The following is a 25,656-nucleotide window of genomic DNA, read 5'->3' as shown; positions in this document are numbered from 1 at the left end:
AGCTCCGTAAAAAACAATGTCACCGAAATAATTTAAGTGATCTACAAGTATTATTATTATTCTGCTAGATTATGTAAAAGAAGCCTTAATTTATTACAAAATGTGATTTTAATAATCTGACAAGTTCATACACGGGTAATCTCATCATCCATGTTGTCCGAAATGGCAAGCCGAATTTCAGCAAAATGGTTGGGAATAGTCATTGGTATAAGACTTCTACTGTTTTAACGTTAACTAGGGATACTAGCTTCCCTTCGAGAACCTTAATAAAAAACTGTTTTTCTGGCATTGCAGGTAAGTACGAAGCAATTGTATTTGGTACAATAACATGTAGCCTTGATGATCACATCACTCTATGTAACCTACGTTTATTATTGTTAAACCGTATAATACTCTGATATTAACAGTATGTATACTAATTAAGTATTCCTCAATAACAAAAATAACGATACTTACTGTATAAGTACGTCTTGTTCGGTGATGAAGCCATAAACTGCATGCCACCACATTTTGTGCTAACCTTTTCAATTCTACATTACTATTACATCCCTTTCCAAATTCCTCTCTGATTTCCTTTACCGGATGTTCTATATAAACATTGAAAAGGTAAGAGGACAAACTGTAGTATTGCATACACCCTTATGGATTGCTGCTACATTTTTCATTCATTCAGTCTGCTTGTAATATCCATTCCTTGGTCTACCACTAACAATCTTACCGCATACACTACCCTCACATCTAACTGAACAAGTCCTGGGTGTCTTAAGTTATGTCTTTCCATTCTACCTCTTCCCCTATTCAAATTCTGCCAAAACGTTATCCTCTCAACAATTCGATACAGTACATTTCCATTCGTGATTCGATCTACTCATCTCATCTTTAGCATTTTTCTGTAACACTACATTTCAAAATGTTCTACACTTGGCCGTTCCGATATAGTTATTATCCAAGTTTTACTTCCGTGCAATGCCACGCTCCAGAATTTCCAGAATATTCCCATTGTTTTAGAAGTCATGGTTAGCTCGTACGGTGGCGTCCTACAACAATAACGTAACGAAGATATAGGTACACAAACGAAGAACGCATAGGGATGGTACAGATAGTTGGTAAGGCTGGAGGAAACATCTCTGGTACACTGGAAATAAGCAGAAAATCGAGCTGGATGCAACTTCTTCATTCTTACGAACCGAGCTCGATAGCTGCAGTCGCTTAAGTGCGGCCAGTATCCAGTATTCGGGAGATAGTAGGTTCGAACCCCACTGTCGGCAGCCCTGAAAATGGTTTTCCATGGTTTCCCATTTCCACACCAGGGAAATGCTGGGGCTGTACCTTAATTCTTCTTCTTCTTGCTAGGGGCTTTACGTAGCGCTGACACAGATAGGTCTTATGGCGACGATGGGATAGGAAAGGCCTAGGAGTTGGAAGGAAGCGGCCGTGGCCTTAATTAAGGTACAGCCCCAGCATTTGCCTGGTGTGGAAATGGGAAACCACGGAAAACCATTTTGAAGGCTGCCGATAGTGGGATTCGAACCTACTATCTCCCGGATGCAAGCTAACAGCCGCGCGCCTCTACGCGCACGGCCAACTCGCCCGGTGAGTACCTTAATTAAGGCCACGGCCGCTTCCTTCCCACTCCTAGCCCTTTCCTTTCCCATCGTCGCCATAAGACCTATCTGTGTCGGTGCGACGTAAAGCAACTAGCATTCTTACGAGATAATTCTAATTAATCAGACTTACAACAGTTAAGCAACATTAGCGGTAATTTCGGTGGAAGGGTGACCGCTTCATTACACGAGAATATTGAGATCTCTCACCCCTACCAATGTGGGACGGTGCGAGAGACCCCAAAATACAACACTGGTACAATGCCGACGTACCATTTACACACAGGAAAACACATTTAAGCAACATTGGCGTGGTGAATTTTTAAAGGGTACCCGCTCACAGAAACGTACTAGGAAGCACATACACTTCAATTATACGACCAATACTGGCGATTTTTAATCACTGAATGTATTAATGATGAGAAACTGCAAATATAAAGCGTGCTGTGTCGGTATTGTCTGAAACAGATGTGAGTTATCTCCTAACTCAACGTACTTGATAATTATTCTCAGATTGTACAGCCCTGACTCTGAAAGGACCAGCTGTAGGAAACCACAAATTATTATACTGAAACACCGGCTACGGAAGCCCAGTTCCTCCCGACCACCCTAAACGGGAAAGCCGAAGGAGGGAAATCCAGATTACAGTGAAGAGTTGTTTCAATGACTATATGCAGGAAAAAATTATGATGCCATTAGGAAAATAAAACCGCTTCTAGTACCTGGATTTTATTCTTAAGGTGTTAAGAATTAGTATAAAATTTAACGTTGGCGATGTAACATTAGAAATTCCAAGGAATGTCCCCGGACTATAGTAGTATACAGTATATATCCATGTTAATCGATGAAATATAACGTATTATCATTAGTCCTATTCATCATCATCATCCCAATTTCTTTTGACGAAAACACACCTCTACAGTTAGGGAGACGCAACTCTTAAGAGAATGTAATTTCTACCACCAATGAAATCGCTTTACCATGCAACCAAAATTACCGGCGCGCCATGCATAACTACAAGATATAACTTCTAGAAGAGTGCGGCGATTCGGAGACCCTCTGTAGCCTATCTCTCTGCGTGTGTGGGAGAGTGAGTGCACAGAGTAATTTGGCAACGCGGTACGTGTGGTGTAAGTTGAAAATATTTGTCTCTTAGTTCAGAAATGAATAATAATTTGGCATATATTGGCGGAGAATGTGCTCCATCTTTTCTTCCCCCTAGTAATATTCAGGCTTTCTAGAATGATATTCCATGCGCTCTACTATGTTACTGATGATGATAACCTACAACCTGTTTTCCAGTCTTTGACCGGGTCAGGGATGTAATGAATGAACCATATATAGGCTATTCTTACAATGGGGTCGCCACTCCCAAGGTGATTAGTAATGACTGATAAATGTTATGAAATGATAATGGAGAGTGTTGCTCGAATGAAAGATGACAGGGAAAACCGGAGTACTCGGAGAAAAACCTGTCCCGCCTCCGCTTTGTCCATGTCTCACATGGAGTGACCGGGATTTGAACCACGGTATCCACCCTACTATGTTACTATTATTTAAAAATCAATTTGTATCTTCCTCTTTTTCCTGTTTTATTTCCGTATATTGAAATGTAATAGCTTGTACGTTTTTAGACAAATCTTCTGCGTATATGAGTGTCTCAAAACTATAACTTACTTTATCACTTTTTTCAAATTATGAATATGTTTACATATTTAATTTCCAGAGAATATACCTTCTAAATACTTATGAACATTATTTTAGAACGCAAAGCTGATGTTCCTTTATCCAGTGAAACAGTCCGATTTTCTTCAATGCTTAATATACAACCTGTGGCAATAAAGTTCGTTGAATAAAGTCAGAACGGTCGATCCGGCAACACTGGCGACAAGCAACGCTGCACCTGCGCAGCAGCAGGTTTTGACCACCTGCTCCCAACGTTGTTCAGTTGAGCATCGTGTATGTGCCGTGTAAGACCTGTTTGACACAGTGCGTGTTTAGTGCGTTGGTTCTGAACTGCGAACAGGGACATGAACGACAAAAAGGTCAATGTAGAGTTTTGTTTTAAGTTTGGCAAGACACCGAAAGAAACGCATGCGATGATGGTACGTGTTTATGAAGATCAAGCACTGTCCTTGAAGTGTGTGTATGAGTGGTTCGCCAATATTTCGGGAAGCCGGGAAAGTGTTTCTGACCACCCCTGTAGCGGAAGACCGGCGACCGCCGTCAGTGACGAAAACATTGAGAAGGTGAGGACATTAATCATGAACGATCGGCGATTAACTGTGGGCACGATAGCGGATAAACATCAGATAAACCGTTAATCCGTGCGACAAATCGTTACCCAGAAGTTAGGAAAGAGGAAAACGTGTTCTTGTCTTGTGCTACATCACTTGACTGACGATCAGCAGGCACGTTTTGAGGCTTCACAGGATTTTGTCGAAACGGCGGATGCGACACCAAATTTCTTGTACTGTATTGTCACTGAGGATTAAACCTGGTGTCTCAGGTACGACCCTGAAACGAAACGGCACAGCATGGAAGGCCAGATCTCAATCCTCCAGACTTCTTCCTGTTCCCACGACTCAAACTCGCTTTGAAAGGAAAGAGATTTGACGATATTCCTGACATCAACGAAACGTGACGAGGCTTTTGAACACCATCCCAAAGGAAGCCTTCTTGCAAAGTTTCCAGGACATGTATCGCTGATCACATCAGTGCATAGTTATGGGAGGGGACTATTTCGAAGGACAGTAAGGTTACTGTCGTTGATAGTAAAGGACTATTCACCGAACTTTATTGTCACAGGTTGTGTTATTGGAGTACTAATCGATATTCTAGAAATTAAATTATGTCGTACAACTTCAAAGTTGCTTAAAGTGATCAGTTTTAAGATAGAGACTTCTAGTTTTCACGAAAATGATCACATATTTATCTACTATCAAAATATAAAATAAACCAAAAACATTTTCCTACTTAAGTTATGGTTTCCCAGAGAGCATCACAAACAGATAAATATGAAACACGGTATGTGGTATAACGATAGTATAACCATCCACTACTTGCATTTTACGTACACTTAACATTACCGTGGTAATAAAAATAATACCTTGCTGTTTCTTTGAGACAGGCTTTAAGGTACTTCATGTTTTCCAAGTCATTCGCAGTAATTTCTTGATCTTTCCTTGGCAATATTCTTTTCAGTTCTTCGTGAAGGATCTCTTGTTTGTCTGGATTTCTCGACAGAAAATGAACTGCCTTCGCAGTTAAGTTAGCAGTCTGAAACAGAAACGATTTTAGTTATTTTTCTATTTACTTATATATCTGCTTTATTGCAAACTGCCAGGTTCTGTGATCCCAATATTGGTGACATTATTTAAATACACATTTCTGTATTGTGAAAAGTAGTGTCTTCTAATAATTAGCAAGTAACTTAAATCAAATTTACCAGATATTATTTATAAAAGTACAGTTCACACTAACAGGAGTATTTTTGGAATATGGAAATTCAGGACGAAGGATTACGTAATTTACATATTCGTAAGGATATGGTAAACTCTACAGTATGTTATAAAATGTATCCCTATTACAAAATATGTATTCTCCTGCTTGCAGCAGATATTTTGTCAGTCGACCCTAGATACAAGCCAACTCTGCACATGATGTTCAAAAGTAGTAACAAAAGACAGAACGCAGCGGAGAGAATTTCAGCGAAGTATAATAGAATAAAGCTGAGACAAACTAAACTGGAAGCAAAGGACTTACACGATACACATCCTAATTCTTGCTTTTCTTCTAAGAATACATTTCTGTGTACCCTTAATTTACATTTCACTTTGGATAATATACAAACAAAGAAATCACAAACTGAACAAAGAGATACTTGTATCTGTGTGTTGTAGGCCTTTGTGTAACTTCTCTTTAATTCGACGTCTCGTTTATCTAACATATAAAGGTAAGACAGATTACAATTATCATGAAAAAAATGGGCTTATCCCTAAAAGAAAAACAAAGGATACTTAATTTCTACCAGATATTGGCCATCTGAACAAAGTAATAATCCATTTGAGATATTCTTTAATGCTAAAACTTTAATATGGAACAGCTGTTCATATTTATGTACTCCTCCTGTATCTGACAGCAGGCGTATTTATGTCTTTACAGATAAGGAACTGCCCTACGACCTCTGCGTAATTAGCATTCCTCGGTGTTTTAATTCGACGAGCTTCTTGACTGGTAGATACACGTTCATTTCTCTGTCTTAATCATTTTTAACACAACGACAGTTATTTAGTTTCAACTGAAATATGGGTTCGAATCCCACCGTTGGCAACGCTAAGGATGGCTTGCATTTCCACAACCGGCAAATGCTGGGGCTGTTCCTTAATTAAGGCCATGAATACTACCTTCCGAGTCCTAGCACTTTTCAATCCTTACGTTACCGAAAATCTTGGGTGTGTTAGTGCGACATTAAACCACTAGAAAAAATATCGTTTCTGGCATGTATTTACTATAACATCGGAATTACAGAATTTTCGCAAGCCACCAGTTAGTTACAAACTATAATTTAGGGGTTCACCGTGAACTTTCATTGTTCCATATCTTGTTTATAATTAACAGAGTAGCATTTATGCACTGAACGAGTTTTTCTCGCAAGCTTTGAAAGTCATCTCAACGAGGTGCTCCCACTTCCCTCAACTGCACCTTTATACTGCGCACTCAGCAATGGAGTTACACTTACATCATAAGTTAATTTACATATTCTCTGCCTGTAATATTTTAGTAACAGAACAGTCTATTGTTTTACCTTTTCAAAGGATTTCATTTATGCAAATAAATATTGATCCTCAGGTCTTGTAGATCCACTTTACTTTTCATACCTATCTTTAGTGGTTTCCCCTTTCCAGTAAAAGTAGCCACGAGCTTCCTTCGGGTTTTGCCATTTTGTAAGGAGTGTTGTTTTAGATGAATCACGCTCATGGTTAAAATGTATACAGACTGCGGTGATGTGTTTACAGCATTTTGAACGGCCTGCCTTGAATTCGCATTCTCCCAGTCTACAAACGTGTGGGGGAATCGATCTGTAAATAACATGGCGCATAATAAGCATTAACATTAATTTTGTTAAAATAGAACAAAGTTATACTATGTGATTGAAGATGAAATCCAAATAATATACTACAATTATATTATTTACAGTTTTACAGTGTACGGTGGCTTATTAATGCTCGTCTCCCTCAAGCATTTCCCCCGTGATTTCACCGCATACTTCCTTTACGTTTCTTATATGGTTGCTGTTCGCCAGCATTTTCCCGTTTTCTAAAAGTAGATAATCCCTGAAGTAGCTTCAGTGCCAGTTCAATTTTCGAAATCCTAAGCACACAACAGTCGGAGTCATTCTGAAATCCGACAGCTAACACACCAACTGCTTAGTAACGCTTCCGCTAGGAGCGTTACGGTAGGAAACTGACTCATTCATACGCTCTCTAGAGCAAACTATAGTCAGTAATAATTTGGAATGACGGATAGTGAGACTTGTTGATGCAGTATGGTTCCAGGGGCGGTAACTTTCTGAAGTGGGGAAAACGTCTTTCAGCACAGGAATGTTAAAAACGGATAACGAAGTAGATTTTCAAGGCGCTGGGAAATTTTACTACTTCACTCAGTTCGTGGCTAGATCGTCAATGAAATCAACAAGGAAACGTCTTGCCGAGTAAGAAGTTCCTCGATCATCCATGTGTGACCACATCAAAAACTTGACACTGAAATTTTCCACGTCTGCGTGTGTGAATAAATTATCAGACAGGAATTTAGACAGGTGCTATGTAACATGAACCTTGTTGTTACAAACATCTGAAACACTGAAGGTGCAGAATGAATGTGCCATTTACCGCAGTTCATGAAATCAAAACGTCATCTTCTGGGCAAGAGAAAATCCCCAGGTTTGTAAAGATATTAAACATAACCCTCTATATGAGGTGCAGTGAAGCGTCTCAAGCAATATAATTAAGGATGTCATCACGTTGACCAATGTATTTAGGACACTTGACTAGGCAGCAGTAGCTTCGGCAGGCCAAGGCTCTTAATTATCTGTATGAACATCGGGATTTTCATATAGAAGGACAAATGGCAGTCAAACCTCAAAGTCTACAATTCATTTGACTAATCGTATCTTACCGTGTCTACTCCTGCAAGCATCATGTCGAGCGCCATCACGAATGCATACATAGGATTTTCATTCCTGACGAGAAGAATCTCTAGCACACTCATATCCTTTTGAGAGTCGGGTGACCTCTGCATTATCCTGTCTTGGGACTGTTTAATGTACTTACTGACCACTCTGGAAAGAAGAAAAAGAAATTGAAAACATCAGTGCAAAATCCGGTAGAGAAATAGATGCCAGATATTTTATAAAATAATCAGACACGTTCAGCTTTAACTAATTGCTCTACTACAGAGAATTACTTGACCGCATCACGAATTTGCATTCAAAACTTGGTCAAATCTGGACTTGACTAAATCTTGCTCTGCAACCCTCTTGCTAGATGGCAGGAACATTACTTACGTGTCAGCTGTAATGAATGATCACGACTCCCTGTTGTGCATGTGAAATTGTACGTGTTGTGTACTGGCATGTGAATTGCTATCATAGACCAGTGACAATGAAGATCAAAACATTAAAAAAAAAAAAATAATAATAATAATAATAATAATAATAATAATAATAATAATAATAATAATAATAATAATAATATCGTCGCCATAAGACCTATCTCTGTCGGTGCGACGTAAAGCAACTAGCAATAATAATAATAATAATAATAATAATAATAATAATAATAATAATAATAATAATATTGCTATTGGCTTTACGTCCTACTAACGGCTTTTACGGTTTGTGGAGACGCCGAGATGCCTAAATTTTGTCCTTCAGGAGTTCTTCTAGGTGCCAGTAAATCTTCTGACACGAGGCTGACGTATTTGAGCCCCTTGAAATACCACCGTACTCAGCCAGGATTGAACCTGACAGGTTGGGGTCAGGAGGCTAGGGCCTCAACAGTCTGAACCACTCAGCCCAGATAAATAAATTTAAAGATGTCCCAGAGTGTTAACAGGGAATAATATAAACAGTAGCCAAATTTATACAACACTACAGAACAATCAAACAACAATTGAAGTGTATCAGACTAAAGGCTATAACAACTGCAAGATGCAGAATCCTAACCATGTTACATTTGTCATTTTTGTGCACTTTAAATCAGTCACTTTTCTGTATTACCTTCGATATGGAAATAAAAAGTAAATATGAGTGTGTACACAAGGTATATCAATAAGTATAAGTATTTCAGTTTTGCAATGATTGACAACACAGCTGACTTGTTTGGAAAGTAAACTAAGAGGAAAATGGGTTTTATGCTTTCGTTTTAAGTAATTAGCAAATAAATACCATTTAACATGACTAATACGGCACTGGATCTTTTCGGGTAAATAAAGAGTTAGCTCCGCCATCAATTTTTTTTATTTTTTAAATTTTTTTTTTAGAATTTGCTTTACGTCGGACCGACGCAGATAGGTCTTATAGTGACGATGGGATATGAGTGGAAAGGATGCGGCCGTGGCCTTAATTAAGTTACAATCCCATCATTTGCCAGGTATAAAACGGGAAACCACGGAAAGCCATTTTCAGGTAACAAAGGACAGTTAATCAACGTGTGGGTCGTAACCAAAGTGATGTGCTTCTTCGAACATGGAAGCGGTAGAGGGAGACAGCAACTGTTAGTAACTTGCCTCGCTCAGCTGGTCCAAGAGCTAACCTGAAAGGAACCCTGAAAGAAAAACCACCATTTTCGGAGAGTAACAGGTCACCACGTTTCAGTTCAAACTGTGAGAAGAAAATGTTGTACTTGTAGAACTTCTCCAGGGTATGAATATCTGCTGAGGCACCGGTACTTGTCTCTTTAAATGGAAATACCATTTTTTCTGCTTATAGGCCTGAACTTACGGACATGAGAAATACATTGCTGTGAATATTCTGAGAATCGGACACTGGAATTTATTCAAACTTACTTCACTTTCCAGCCTGTAAAATCGAACAAAACCCAGACACAAAAACGATGCCCTACTTAAGAAACATGACATGTAGACAAACTGAGTTCATTGGCCTTCTGACATCTATGTAATAATAACACTGTAACTGGTTCTGTGTTCCTCTGACTACTTTTATGGTTCCTCAGAGATGCGAGATCTCGCAATTTTTTTCCTTTAAGAGTTATTGTACTTGTAGGTAAATCTACCGAAACAGAACTGACGTTTTTACTAAAAGTAAAAGCTGAATGATACCTTTTACCACTGTTCACAAGTTTTTCCTTCGGAAATTCGTGCACCATCATTTTATCGAGATTTTATATGAAAAAGAAACCAATAAATTCCATGGGTCACACATTTCCAAAAGTGCATGGGCTATATTAAGAGTCATGGTATCGTTGTCGGTGCGACGTAAAGAAAAAAAAAAAAAGAAAAAAAAAAGAGAAAAGAAGAGAGAGTCATGTTTATGTAATGGAAATGATTGTAATGACAGGAGTAATTTTAAATGCAAGTGTAGGAAGCTAAAGAGAAGAGTGGAGAAGGAATACTACTTACTCGTTGAAATAATCCATGCACTCTACCGTTTTATTCCATAACTTTTCTCTCTCGGACGGGCTGAGATAAGGCGGAAGGTCGAGTGTGAACATTGCCCGAAAAACCAATTGCGCAGCCTTGATGAGCTTCTCGGTTTCTGAATCTGGTTTATTATTCAGCTGCAGAGAACCCAGTCGAGTATCCAAAGCGACGAGGGATATTGCTGTTAATCAGACATGAAGAAAGGATTTAAAATAAATATATATAATTTGGGTACACTGATGTGCAATTGAATTTGAGATTGCTGCCGTTTTATCATCAAAATGGCACTATGGTAGCCTGGCGAATGTAATAGTTTGGCGTGGTACATGACTGCGATGCCGTCAGATCTCGTATTGTTCATGTGAATAAGAGGTGGAGAACAAAGGGTGGATAATGCATGAGATCACGGTGATAACAGCCAGATTGTCGATGCCATATGTACGGGCTATTCCATCTCCTAAATCACAGAGGCAATGAACCTTCCATGCACTACCGTGCCCAGAGTGAACCATGAGTACGTAGATTAGGGTAAAATGAATATCTTTGATCACAACGGGTTGTTGGCAAGGGTCGCCATCGACTGGTTTGGAGAGTAAGTGCGGATAGATGGCTACATTGCAACAGTTTACTCCCGGATTCAATGTTGGAGAACAGCAAAGCTGAGCAGCCATGCCATCCAGAACCACGTTCTCGCAATGAGAGAAGCCACCGTCCCACTAAAGTGCCACTGCTCACCGCACGTTACAAGGCACAAAGAATGACACTGGCTCAGAAACACACGCGCTGAACTCTCAAAGCACAGAGAAAATTTGCCTGGACAAATGAGTCGTGGTAGCAGTTTGTACATGCACATGGCAGAGTGCGAGTGCGTCAACAAAGACCCGAGGCAATCGATTGGTTTGTCAGAAGAGTACTGTTCAATTCGGAAATGGTTGTTTCATTGTATGGGGACTGTTTAAGTGGAGTGAAATAGGACCCTGGTACATCTGACAACGTCCCTCACCGACGAGCAATAAAGAACCTGCTGTGAGTTTTTTCACCTCCAACACACCGCAGGCGATCTGCACGCAGAGTAAAACCAAACACAGCCCATTTGTGGTTCATTGGATCGATGAATACATAATTCATTTGAAGATGCTTGCCTGGTCCCTAACGTCATCGGACATCAATCGTACTGAGCAGATCGAGGGTGCTGTCAAGAAGGATGTACGCGCCGTTCACTCTCCACCGAAATGTCTCTGGGAGGCTGCGCATTTTTCATGGGGCTGTATGACATCACATTCAACCAGTGTTGTGTGGAGTCATTGTCACTCCACACTGCTATCGTCATCAGGGGGGAAGGGAGTGTTACAGGCAACTATCTTATTCAATTGCTCATCAGAGTATAAATATACACATGGAGGGTGAATGCCTCCTCAATATTACATAACGCAGGAAGGTGACTAATTGCATTTTACCGGGCGAGTAGGCTGTGCGGTTAGGGGCGCGCAACTGTGAGCTTGCATACGGGAGATAGGGGGTTCGAACCCCACTGTCTGCAGCCCTGAAGATGGTTTTCCGTGGTTTCCCATTTCCACACCAGGCAAATGCTGGAGCTGTACCTTAATTAAGGCCACGGCCGCTTCCTTTCCATTCCTAGCCCTTTCCTCTCCCATCGTCGCCATAAGACCTATCTGTGTCGGTGTGACGTAAAGCAACTAGCAAGAAAAAAAAACACTCTGATTTTCGGGGATTCAGTACGATAAAGTATGGTAAGTTGTTACTGACCGGACACATTACATTACCTCAGCATTTTTGCTGTTGAAACCGGTGTATTCTAATTTGCATCACATAATATGCGTCGCACATGCTTTGCGCAGGGCATGAGAAGCAATCGGAATTAAATACTACACGTAAGAAAACGCTGAGGATCCCAGTAGAATACTCCGTTACAGATCACAGGTTTACCGTCACCCAACTTTCCCATTATAACCAGATGGGGAGCATGGATTTCTTGTGCTGATATTTTTCTTGTAAACATTTCACAAAGGTTAAGGAGTTTCTTCTGTCTCCCCCTGCGGGTGGGAGTGGTAGAGAAAACCCACGGTATATCCTGCTTGCCGTAAGAGGCAACTAAAAGGGCTCAGGTGCTCTCAACTCGGGAGTATGGGTTGGTGACCACTGAGCCCTAAGCTGAGTCCACTTGCTTGGTCCAGGCCCCTCACCTCCCATGATCATCTCCTCTTTTTTCTTTTCCGACCTCAACGGCGTTCCATAATAATAATAATAATAATAATAATAATAATAATAATAATAATAATAATAATAATAATAATAATAATAATAATAATAATAATAATAATAATAATAATAATAATAATAATAATGTAATTATTATTAGCAGTTCAATTCAATTTTTAAGGATTGTTTTAATTTCCTTCCATTTTTCCCTTTTTATTATTTACCCCTTTATTATTATTATTATTATTATTATTATTATTATTATTATTATTATTATTGTTATGATATGGCTTTATGTCCCACGAAATACCTTTACGGTTTCCGGAGACGCCAAGGTGCCGGACGCTCAGGAGTGCCAGTAAATCTACCAACACGAGGCTGACGTATTTGAGCACCTTCAAATACCACCGGACTGAGCCAGGATCGAATCTGCCAAGTTGGGGTCAGAAGACCAGCGCCTCAACCGTCTGAGCCACTTAGCTCAGCACGGTGTTGCATACGGAGTCTTAGGGGGTCTCACATTTTCACGCGCCGGGCTGAAGTGAAGTGAAAATTTGCTATTTGCTTTACGTCGCATCGACACAGATATATCTTATGGCGACGATGGGATAGGAAAGGCTTAGGAATTGGAAGGAATCGGCCGTGGCCTTCATTAGGTACAGCCCCGGCACTTGCCTGGTGTGAAAATGGGAAACCACGGAAAACCATCTTCAGGGCTCCCGACAGTGGGGCTCAAGCCCACTATATCCCGATTACTGGATATTGGCCGCACTTAAGGGACTGCAGCTATCGATGTCGGTGAAGTGAAAATTGACATAGACAGTTCTCCCTTTTCAATTTTTAAGGTTTGTTTTAATTTCCTTCCATTTATGCCCTTTTTATTATCCCCCTCCCCTTTTCTCCGTTTTGATTTACATTTTTTCCTTTTAAAATTTAGTCCTTAGTTATGAGTGTTACTAAGGTCAATTGCTCTAGTGAAGGACATTACATGAGAGGTATACTTACATTCAAATGCCCATCGAAAGAAGTATTCCATAAAGTCATCAGGCAGCTGTCCATTCTTGTCTCGTAGATCCTTCATTCTTTGGACCGGAAAATAAAATGAAATGTATTTATTAACAAGTATAACATGACACAAAATGTCCTATGCTCAAGTGATTAATTTTCTTCATAACATCTAATTGTTTTCCATTTTTCTTTGGAAAGGCTCGTAACTCTCAAGAAATGGTACCTTCACATATTTAATTATTTTATTCACTTATCAAATAAATTCCCAGTATAATCAATGTCTTAGAGACGGAATTCCTTTTCCCACATGGGCCTACTACCTTGATAGACATTGCCCTAACAGGTGACCGCTACTCAGCCCAGAGATCTGGAGATTACCAGGAGACACGTGGTCAGCGTGATTAGGTGTCTGCTGATTAGTCAGAAGGCCTTCAAATTATCGGGGGACGCATGGTCAGCGCTACACATCTTCTTGATCATTATTCCTGCTTTCTGGACCAATGCCGCCATTTTACCGTTATATTGATCTTTAATTCTTCTCGCGTAGGCTGAGTTGATCTCGAACCTGCCCTCATCCAGATAGACATACCTAATGTGGCGGGAATGGAGCACGGGGCTCTGGGTAAGAGGCAGGCTCGCTGCTGCTACTGCGCCGTAGGGAAGGAATAGAAGACAAGCATAAATTTATAACAAGAACTAGAGGACACGAAGGCCTACTGCACCGCAGCATTCGTTGTAAATAGGTCAGATAAACCGTCTTGATATGGCTGTCGTAGTGATATTGTTCAGCCTCGTCCTTATCAATGTTTTTATTTCCGCGTTGTGATATGCCGCAGTTCGTAGTCAGAATTCATCCATTCGGGCAAATCACGACGTATGTTTATATATTCGCTTTTATCCTGCAGTTCATGATATTGTCCTTTGGTATAATGTCGTAGAAGGCAATGACATTTTTAATCGCAGTTCTTCTCTACAGAACGGTTCCCTTGTGAATTCATAGGTTAGTCGCAAAGGAGCGTTTCTTGCCAGACAGAGAACTTTTTTAAGATACGTGGATTTCACTCCTCCTAGCGTAGCTAGGTTATCCTTCCACAGGTGTTCCCAGATAATTTCATGATGGGATCTGTTTGTATGTAGACTTTTTTTTCTTAGCAGAGTATAAGTTATTAGGAACGCTGTGCTACCTGTTGAATATATTTGGAAGCTGGGAAGGGTTAGAGAATCAAAGAGTATTCATCAGAGCATTCTTCCATGATTAGAGGAAGTGTATACTCTCTGGCATGACAGGTAGTAATCAAACATGGCTACGTTCAATAGCATTACTAAGGGAGAAAATCACATATCAGAATATTAATGAAAGTGTTAATGAATGTTGGTTAGTTCGGAAGAGCATCCGTGGCTCAAGCGACAGCGCGCTAGCCTCTCACCGCTGGGTTCAGTGGTTCAAATCCCGGTCACTCCATGCGAGATTTGTACTGGGCAAAGCGAAGGAGGGACAGGATTTTCTCCGGGTATTCCGGGTTTCCCTGTCATATTTTATTCCAGAAACACTCTCCAATATAATTTTATTTCGTCTGTCGTTCATTAATCATTGCCCCGGAGGAGTGCAACAGGATCCGCAACCGGCACAATTCCTGTCCTCGCCGCTAGATGGAGCTTCATTCATTCCATTCCTGACCCGGTCAAATAACTGGAAACAGGCTATGAATTTTCATATTTTTCATTGATTAGTTAGAACTTTATTTAACTGAGTCACTACAAATTAAATTACTACCGTTCCTTCACTCAGCAGAATCATTTAAACACTTCAAATTTTACATCTGGCACGTCTACATTTCCTGATAAAAAAATCCTATTCAAAACTGTATCTATTCAGCTCACTCTACAAGCCCCAAGGGATTTAATTAAACTTTTTGAACATCCCGTAGTGGACCAATAAAACATTAATTTTCAGTTCCTAAGAATGTGGTGTTACAGGAGAATATTGGCGATTAGAATGGTGAAGCGGAGTACAAAATATGATTTACAGAATCAAGTTCGCGAGGTTTGATGGATTAGATGAAATTTGACCAACAGGAGTGGTGGAAAAGTAGGGCATATCTTGAGACACTCAAGACATGTTCAGGTGGTTGTGGGGGTAACTGGAGACGGGAGTGGGAGTGGGAGATTCCAATTCAAGAATATGATAAGCATACTGTAGATGTGGGTTGAAGTAGTTAATAAGATATTAAAAGGTCAGCACAGATTTTGGCGACATGGAGGAATGCAACAAATCGACGTCTGGATTGATACTACTACTACTACTACTACTACTACTACTACTACTACTACTACTACTACTACTACTACTACTACTACTACTACATATATTTTCATTCTATGCCTGAAGGGGATGTGGGCCTCCCAAAAAATAACGTCGTCTGTCATTCCAAGAAGAATTGATAAGGTTGGTGGCCGTAATCTATACTTCGATATTTCTCGGCATTCGCCTTACTGTATGAGAATGCAAAAACCTCGAAAAGGTATTCTCAAGACTGCCGATGGTGGACCGCCCTCAACATCTCCCGAATGTGGAGGTGTACATCCAAAGTAGAGCCGTGGCCTCAGAACCTCTATTCGGTTGGCTGGTCGGAATGCAGATTTGCCTGGCCGTGGTCAAGCCGTGACTATATTTCAGGCCGAAGACCATTGCATCCACCCCTGAATCCAACCCTAATCTAAACTATTACAAGTTTCATTCCTTTCCTGAAAGGAGAAGCGGGCCACCTAGGGTTTACGAAACTATGATATTCGCCATGCCTTGTTAATTAAAATGTGCACTACTCCTTGTTCAAGCAAGGTAAATTGAAGTGGCATTTGATGTTGAAGTGTTCCAGTAATTCGATACTATTTATTTCTTTGACACTTGAGTTTGCAGTAAACGTTTTATATCAGTGTACCTCCTTAACTGACAAAGTATTCACTAATTGATGTATTCTTTAAATTTCAGTAGACACAGTATTTCATTAAACTCTATGAGTTTCTGACGAAGCAAAAACTATTTCCTTGTAAGCAGTTTTCTCACAGCGCCAATCTCATTTCCAAGGCTGGGTAATCCGTTACCTATTTCCACAACCGCCACCAGAATATTTCTTAATTACCCTTACCTTGACTAACATTAGGATTTTGAAAGTGTACTGCATCTCCAAAATCACATCATCATCATCATCATCATCATCATCATCGAGGGTCGTTGTCCTGGTCGTTAGGTCTTCTCATGCTCTATCCCTCCAAGCTTCCTGGTCTCCATGCTGAAGGAGATGGAGGTTGATCGGTTGGAATGCAATGTTGAGGAGCCACCACTTGCAGGCAAAATCCTACATAACATCCACCCATGCGTCCATACCCAACCTATTCCTAATGCAAGTTTTCATTCCTTCCCTGAAGGAGGAGTCGGGCCACCTAGAGGATAACGCCATGGCCAGGGAGATTTGTTATAGTGAAGGTGATGGCGGGTGCTCGGTCTAAGTGCAAACTTGAAGAGCCATGGACCAGCCGTGGCCATCCCACCACTCCACCCGCTGGCCTTGCATCTAAAGCAGCACCAATCCTTTCCTCCCATTTATTATTATTATTATTATTATTATTATTATTATTATTATTATTATTATTATTATTATTATTATGAGGCCTGGTAAGGACCACATGCCAATTTCAGTTCAGTTCTTCATACCTTGTTGTTTTATCTTCCGTTCCTTCCAATATTCCTTCATCCTTTCACTGTGCTATTCTGTCCTCGGACCACTTCGCACCAGGGTTCTTGTTCAATCTTCCTTGGAATCCTTCAATTTATAGTAAATCTATATAAATAAAATCCTAACGTCCGTGTGTCTGTACATTGACTATTTTGGCGAAATTTCCGTACAGTTATCCCTTTCAGGTTTAATAATGACTATCTTATAATTTTTAGCTTTGGTTTCTGTTTGTTAGTTTGTTTGTCTGTTCGTCGGTTTGTCTGCGTGTCTGCCTTTCTATAACTTGAAGACTACTGGATATATTTCCACCAAATTTCATATTTAGAATCCGCCTGTCCTTGGGGAGGTTTTGTGGCAAATATTGTTTCTAAATCCCTGAAATGACTGGGGGTTTATTCGAAACCGAAACCGTGATTATGCACTCCCTCAAAACATACATAAACAAGCTTAATGGAAATCTACCAGCCTTAATGTAAATTAATTGATAAACCTTTTTTTCTCATGCGCATCATTCCCATACCAGGATTAATAAGGGAGATATAATTAACGGTACAAGTCCTACCGGACTTAACGCAAGAGTGGGTGCGTGTAAAACGTATTTCTTACAACTTAAAGACTACTGGAGATACTTGAACCAAACTTCATATTTAGCATCCACCTGTCCAAGGGTAGGTTTTAAGGTCAATACCATTTCAAATTTCCGGAATGGACTGGGGTTTTATGGGGAACCGAATTGGTGATTTTACTCTCCCACAATATATACAGTACAAGACCAACCTGTCTGGAAATCGACCAAAGTTAATGGAAATCCATTTCTAATTTTTTCTAATGTGTATTTTTTCGAGAGGAGGATTAATGAGGGAGATATCATGAATGGTCGGTTTCTCAGGCTAAGTACAGCGGACATGGCCCAAATGGTGTACATGGAGCAGATTCCTTATCTATCTACTGTATACGAATCAAATCGTACCGACCTTGTGTCTATTGGCGAAATTTTCGTACACCTTTCCGTTTAAGGGGTAATAATGACCATCTGCATATTCTTTTAGCTATAGTTTCCTGAAAGTCCAAAATGTTACCCCCTCCCCCAAAAATCAAGACTGCCTCACAATCTGCCACACGAGGTGGAAAAATGAAATTAAGCAAAATTATACGTTTTAGCCGGTAACCTACAGAAAATATCCAAGATCAATAAATTTTTCACTTTTTATGCCGAAGAATATCGAAATATGGAGGCAAATAAATGATGGTGCAGACCTTCGTTTCGAGGTATTTCGCGGCTAAACCGTAAGTCCTATCACAAAACGGATGGCACAATCTCCGTTCAATTTGGAGTGATCTACAACTTTGTTCCTGTGACATTTTGTCGTCTACCTCTCTCCCTTATAGGGTAGATTTGGTTGTGTATTTCGATTGTTCGTAAATTTTGTTCTTTTCACACGTATGTTACATGGTTTGACACACTTATAGGAAAGGCAGTGTCATCGAATTCGTTATGCACATTGACACGACCAATGGCTAAAAGCGAACCGAATTTCATGATTCTAGCTTCCCCATAAGTATGTGGAAAATAATGTAATATATATTTAAAAAATGTACCCAAGTTTCACCCCATTCAAATATCGTAACGCAATCGAACCCATAAATATGGGAGATATGAGAAAATGTTTTAAGAGCAAACATGTAGAGCGATAAAAGTGACGTCTGAGGGTGCAAACCGTTTGTTGATATGATCTACCGTTTAGGAGCAGTAAATCTCGAAATGAAGGTAAAAGGGCGTATGGCTGTCAGTGCCAGGAGGATCTGACGAAAATTTCGGCTCGCCAGAGGCAGGTCTTTTTGATTTGACGCCTGCTGGCGACTTGCGTGTCGTGTTGAGGATGAAATGATGATGAAGACGGCACATACACACAGCGAAATTAACCAAGTAAGGATAAATTTAATGACCATGCCGGGAATCGAACCGGGCACGCCTGTGACCAAAGGCCAGCACGCTGATCATTTAAGCATGGAGCCGGACCTCGAAATGAAGGTTTCCATTTACAAACGTACCAATGATTCTCTGTCATCTATGTAAATATAAACGTAACGACCATGTGAATGTATATTGACTATTTTGGCGGAATTACCGTACAGATATCCGTTTCCGGCGTAATAATGACCGTCTGCATATCTCTTAGCTTTGGTGTCTGTCGGTTTGTTTGTTTGATTGTATGAGTTCTTATAACATGAAAACTACTGAATACATTTCTGCCAAACTTGATATTTAGAATCCACCTGCCCTTGAGTAGGTTTTAGGTCGAACATTATTTCTGAATACCTAAATTTACTGGGGGTTTATCCGAAACTGAAACCATTACTTTGCACCCTCTCAAAATATGTACATCCGAAATGAATGGAAATCTACAATCCTTAATGGAAATCCATTTCTAAAACTTTTTTCTCATGTGCATTTTTTTGACAGGAGGATTAATAAGGGACATATCATAAACGGTCGGTTTTGCAGGTTGAGTCCAGCGGACATAGGCCAAAAGGTGTTTTACGTGGAGCAGATTCCTTATCTATCTATATAAATAAAATCGTAACTACTGTGTGTCTGTACATTGACTATTTTGGTGAATCTTTCGTACAGCTACCCGTTTGAGGGGTAATAATGAACATCTGCATATATTTTGGTGTAGTTTTCTGAAAGTCCTAACTTTTACCCCCCCCCCCCCAATCATATTTACAGATTGCGGCATAATCTGCTAGACGAGCAAGAAAATTGAAATTTGGCAAAATTATACATTTTAGCCTGTAACGGACGGAAAATTTGCAAGATCTTGAAATTTTTGACTTTTTATCCCCGAAGGCAATTTTAATGATGGTGCAGAAATTCGCTTCGAGGTTTTTCGTGGCATAATCGGAATGTCCTATCACATAATGGATGGCACAATCTCCGTTCAGTTTGAAGTGATCTTCAACCTTTGTCGTATGACTTTTTGTCGTATTTGTATCCCTTAAACGTTAGATTCTTCTCTATTTCTCGATTTTAATTATTTTTGGATTTTTTAATGCATACTTCATACTTTCAATCACTTACAGGAAAGTTAGAATCACCAAACTCTATGCGAACATTGCCCACACAGTACCTATATGTGAGCCAAATGCTATGTCACATAATTATCCGAAACGTAATGCAAGATAATCTTACACAAATTTCACCCTATTCAACGTTTCTAACTCAATCTGACCCATGAATAGATGCGATGCGAGAAAATATCATAGGACCAGCCATTTAGGCCGCCAAATACTGCGTCTTATGGTACAATCCTTTGTCGATGTGACGTACCGTTTAGCAGCAGTCAATCTGTAGATGAAGGTCTGCAATATTGTAAACATGCATACACTTTCGTATGTCGATTTATATATATATTTATTCATGTCGATTTGTACCGATCGAGATAGGGTGTGTCTGCTATTGTAATCAGTACTCCCCACACCGACTTCGACTGGCAGTAGGAATGGGGTCCTTCTCCAACTACCATTGTAGGGCCTACCATTGTAATGAATAATTCACTTCTCGATTTGAATTGCAAAAGGCAAGGGAGCATGCAATTTTGTTGAAAACTCCCCTACCCGATTGTGTTTGGCTGTAGGCCAGGGTGTCCACCATTATAAACAAATGTACCCATCTCAAATGTGACTAGCATTAGGCATAGTGGCCTGCTATTTTCATTGAAACTCGCCATCTCTGTGTGACCGGCAGTAAGCTGGCTGGCAGCAGGAAAAAGGCCCTGTCATTATAATGATAAATACACAACTCAAATTTGAGTGGTAGTAGGGAAGTTGCCTGCCATTATAATAAAAACTCCTCAATTGTAATCCGTCTGGAAGTAGGAAAGGGGCCTGCAATTGTAATGAAAAGTCCTCAAATCGATTGTGACAGCGCAGAAGGCAATGGGACCTGTAATTATAATGTAAACTTCCCAACTCGATTGTGAAGTGAGCCTGCCGTTATCATCACAACTCCGCAACCAACACTTTACATTGTAAACACCTTATGGGGACATCCGCATGCTATTTCTCGGATAACGCTAAGAGACATGCAATTTTAAAACAATCTTATCTACTGCACGTACAGTATTTACTTCAATGTTCGTATACAATGTAGAATACCGTAGTGAAGCACGGGTACATATGCTAGTGCAAATTAAAATTAGAGACACCCTCCATTTTAACGAAGTCTGTATTTAATTGTTCACCCTCATCGGAGGACAGACAATTTATTTATTTAATAAATCTTGGTAGTAAACTTGTTGCTTTTATGTGAAAAACTGAAGAGAAGGATATTTTCAGCCTTACCTCTGAATGAATTCCTTAGCCACGCTATCTATTGGTCCAGCATATAACTTCGTGTTACGTGGTTGCATCATAGCCGGATTAACGCTGCTTCTGAAATCCTGCCATTGTTTACCTTGGCTGCAAAAAAAGATGAAAATTCATATTACCACAGTGATGAATGAATTTTCACTTAGTGTCCATGAGAGGTGACGATGATGGCGATGATAATGATTTGACTAGACTTATGGAATCTCAATGAATCATGGACATCAACATTACCGTGTGACACGAGCCTCAGAATTGGACTTTGAAGTTCGAAAATCGCACATAAACTGGCCTGGCATCGACAAACGACTGCCTTTGTTAGAAGCAAGATACAATAACTCTGGTATGCCCTATTCCTTCACGAATCCTTCAGAACCTTAACAATTATCATCATCATTATCATCATAATCATCATCCACATCATCATCAGCAGCAACAACAATAGCAACAGAAAATAATTGTAATTTACAGATCTCGAGAGGTATGTACTAACATGTAGGTCATTCACTAAACCAATAAACTTAATACTATCATCTTGAAAGTCATGTTTAGGTCTATTCCAATATTTGCTTTCAATTACTTTCATTGACATTTCATGCAACCGATAATAAGTACAAATAGTGTAACATCTTACGTAGATTTTACTCCTTCCACTCCTTTAAAGAAATCGGCCCGCATTTCATGTCGATACTTTAAAATTGAATCGAAGACTTCTCTCGCTGGCCATTGTCCCTCGTTTCTGAAAACCTGTAACAGGAATATTTGTGTTAATACATTGGATAGAATTAAGTAAATTTCGTGAAAGCCAGCATACTATATGGCATATTCTTCGTGAAGAAACCTTTATATTACACATGTAGTCCATACAAGTAAAATTTAATTGAAATTGATCCCTAATTAGAATTTGATTTACCTGTTTTCATGTAAATTTTGTGAATACACTTTAACATGTGATTTTTTAATTCCATTTATAGATACAGGCATTAATAACGCACAATCGTTTAAGTTCCTTCACCGTCAATGTAACCCAGATACGTCCAATAAGCTGCAGTTATCTCTCTAAAAGTATCCAATAAAATTGCAGTGGTAAAAAAAGCCGGCCCTGCCTTATAGGGATAGCGTGCCTGTCTCTTTCCCGGAGGTCCCGGGTTCGATTTCCGGCCAGGTCAGGAATTTTGACCTGCATCTGAGGGCTTGTTTGAGGTCCACTCAGCCTACGTGATTACAATTGAGGAGCTAACTGACGCTGAGATAGCGGCCCCGGTCTAGAAAGCCAAGAATAACGACCGAGAGGATCCGTCGTGCTGACAAAACGAGACCTCGTGCTTGGTGGGGGGAGGGAGGGGCTGATCAGCGGTTGCTTGGTAGGCCATGGCCCTTCGGGGCTGTTGCAAACGGGATTTGGTTTGGTCTACAAAAAACACCTTTTTTATGTTGCCAATGATTTTTCAACTAATTTATAGAATATGGAGGCTGCTGATTTCATAAATGACGGTAGCTTTTTAATATTGGTTCTAGTTTTTGAGATATAGGGTGTGGAAGTAATAATGCTATCGACATCTTTTTATTTCTAATTTTAATATTTTGTTTTAATTAAGTCTTATTAAGTCTTTACAGGATTGTAAGCATCTATTTATCGATTATTTCAATATTGTTTTGTTCTATTTCATTTTAAGTAACTTGCTATTTATCTTTTTCAATTTTCAGATCAGTATGAATTCCTCACGAAGAGGTTGCTTGACTGAACTCAATGCATTCTGCTACTTTTGTGGCGAATATTGCCAGGAGAAACATAGAAAAAAAATTACGGACTTTGTGAAACAAGGGTATCTGACGTATTTTGAAATAAAACTCGGAGACCAAGATAAGCCTTGAGTTCCCCGTGTGGTTTGTAAATGATATGTAGAAAGTCTACGTCATCGGACGAACGGAGGAAAAATGATGGTAAAATTCGGTGTGCCTATGGTGTGGAGAGAGCCATAGTGCATGTTATTTTTGTGTTGTGAATGTGAAAGGTCTCAATCTGTACAAGAAATGTAAATAGATATATCCTGATTTGGAATCAGCAAGGTAACGTGTGCTACACAGCGGATATGTCCCCATACCGATGTTCACTGCTCTTTCTGACCTTCCAGTGTCTTAAGTTGAAGATACGCAGGATTTGGTGTGTAGTGCAGGTGTAAGCAGTAGCAGTTAGTGTGAAGGAAGTACTTCTACCTAGATACAGTTCTCTGGGGAAGAATTCATTGATTTAATACGAGTCCTAAATCTGTCAAAGCAAGAGAAATTCGTATACAATATATAGTTCCGTTGCGAAGCACGGGTACGTTTGTTAGTTTATTTCTATAATCAGTTTATTCTCCATGGTTGGATTTTCCCCATGACTCAGCACTGATCTCACCTCTTGGGGCGTGAGATATTTGGTCGGGGATACGACTGGCGAGAAGGACTAGTACTTCGCTCAGGCGGCCTCACCTGCTATGCTAAATAGGTGCCTTGTGGGGAATGTGAAAATTGGAAGAGACAGGCATGGAGGAAGGAAGTGGCCATGGTCTTATCTTAGGTACCATCCAGAAATTTGCCCGGAGAAGAATTGGGAAACCACGAAAAACTACTTCGACGATGGCTGAGGTGAGAATCGATACCCCTCTACTTAGCTGACGTCTCGAGGCTGACTGGACCCCAATCCAGTCTTCAGTGCCCGTTTCCAAATTCCGCGGCAGAGCCGATAATCGAACTCGGGCCTTCGGGGGTGGCAGCTAATCACACTAACCACTACACCACAGAGGCGGAGAGATGGTGGTATACAATTTCTAATCACTCATCGCAGTGAGGGGATCTGACGCTGTCATTGGTAATCCGTCTGTCGGATGGAGACTTTAACGCTTCAGCAGTACGAACATTCATCTCATTTCATACCCGACCCCATACATAACCGTGGCAATGGTTGGACATACACACATAAAGAAAATCAGATGCAGACAACCCCTCTGTCGTCTAAAACACACTAGCGTTCTTCCGATTCCCCGTTACTGATCGCACCCACTTCCCTTAAATAACTATGAATAATTCGCGTGGTATTCTTATTAAAGGAATATCTCGACATCTGCTGCAAACTATCAAAATATACACTAGTACCTACATGAGAGTCAAATCTCTCGCAGCTAACCCAGTCGAGAAGATAATCACAAATAAAATACTTGAAAAAATGGAAAAATGAAACAACCCAACTTACTACAATGAGGAAATGGTAAAAGTAAATGACGCATGGGATGAAAACAAAGTAAGCAGAGGAAGGAAGCAGTGGCGATCTTCAGATTGGAAACTACTTAGCTCCACATCTAGCAATAATCAAAATATAGCAGACGGAAAACTGTCCCATTCTCAAAATTACAGGATCAGTGATTTACTCGAAACACCTACTTCAGTGCACAGGACTCAGCTCAACCCAACTTAAACAAGGCAGTATTTAAGCCCTATACTCGACGGTCAGAGACAAGATGAAACAAGACTCTGTTCCCTATCATATCTGTACATTATTAATGTTATTTTGTACACTGACTGACAGCGACAATGCAACACCAAGGAGGAGTGGATCGAAAGGGATGAAAGTTGGGGAAAAAACAGAGACGGCACGGATGAATAATTGATGTTTATTTCAAACCGATATGCAGGTTACACAATGCGCACGGCATCGACTCAGTAGGATGTAGGACCACCGTGAGCGGCGATGCACGCAGAAACACGTCAATAAGAGTGCGGATGGTGTCCTGAGGGATGGTTCTCCATTCTCTGTCAACCATTTGCCACAGTTGGTCGTCCGTACGAGGCTGGGGCAGAGTTTGCAAACGGCGTCCAATGAGATCCCACACGTGTTCGATTGGTGAGAGATCCGGAGAGTACGCTGGCCACGGAAGCATCTGTACACCTCGTAGAGCCTGTTGGGAGATGCGAGCAGTGTGTGGGCGGGCATTATCCTGCTGAAACAGAGCATTGGGCAGCCCCTGAAGGTACGGGAGTGCCACCGGCCGCAGCACATGCTGCACGTAGCGGTGGGCATT

At 40.3% G+C, this 25,656-nt stretch overlaps 1 protein-coding gene across 1 annotated transcript in view; it reads right to left on the bottom strand.

Annotated features, from left to right (window-relative positions):
- The window catches only part of LOC136872035 (probable cytochrome P450 12a5, mitochondrial), a 71,211-nt gene that overhangs the window by 19,412 nt on the left and 26,143 nt on the right, over positions 1-25,656 (bottom strand). The window contains exons 4-9 of the mRNA XM_067145858.2: positions 22,230-22,342; positions 21,572-21,688; positions 13,491-13,567; positions 10,245-10,446; positions 7,782-7,944; positions 4,714-4,883 (exon numbers count right to left, since the gene is read on the bottom strand). Coding sequence (XP_067001959.2) covers positions 4,714-4,883; positions 7,782-7,944; positions 10,245-10,446; positions 13,491-13,567; positions 21,572-21,688; positions 22,230-22,342 — 842 coding nt within the window. The remainder of the gene's footprint in view (positions 1-4,713; positions 4,884-7,781; positions 7,945-10,244; positions 10,447-13,490; positions 13,568-21,571; positions 21,689-22,229; positions 22,343-25,656) is intronic.

This window comes from Anabrus simplex, chromosome 4 (genome assembly GCF_040414725.1).
Source record: "Anabrus simplex isolate iqAnaSimp1 chromosome 4, ASM4041472v1, whole genome shotgun sequence".
NCBI classification, from domain to species: Eukaryota; Metazoa; Arthropoda; class Insecta; order Orthoptera; family Tettigoniidae; genus Anabrus; species Anabrus simplex.
Note: the sequence above shows the minus strand (reverse complement) of the source record. Positions and strands in the feature narration are given on the sequence as shown.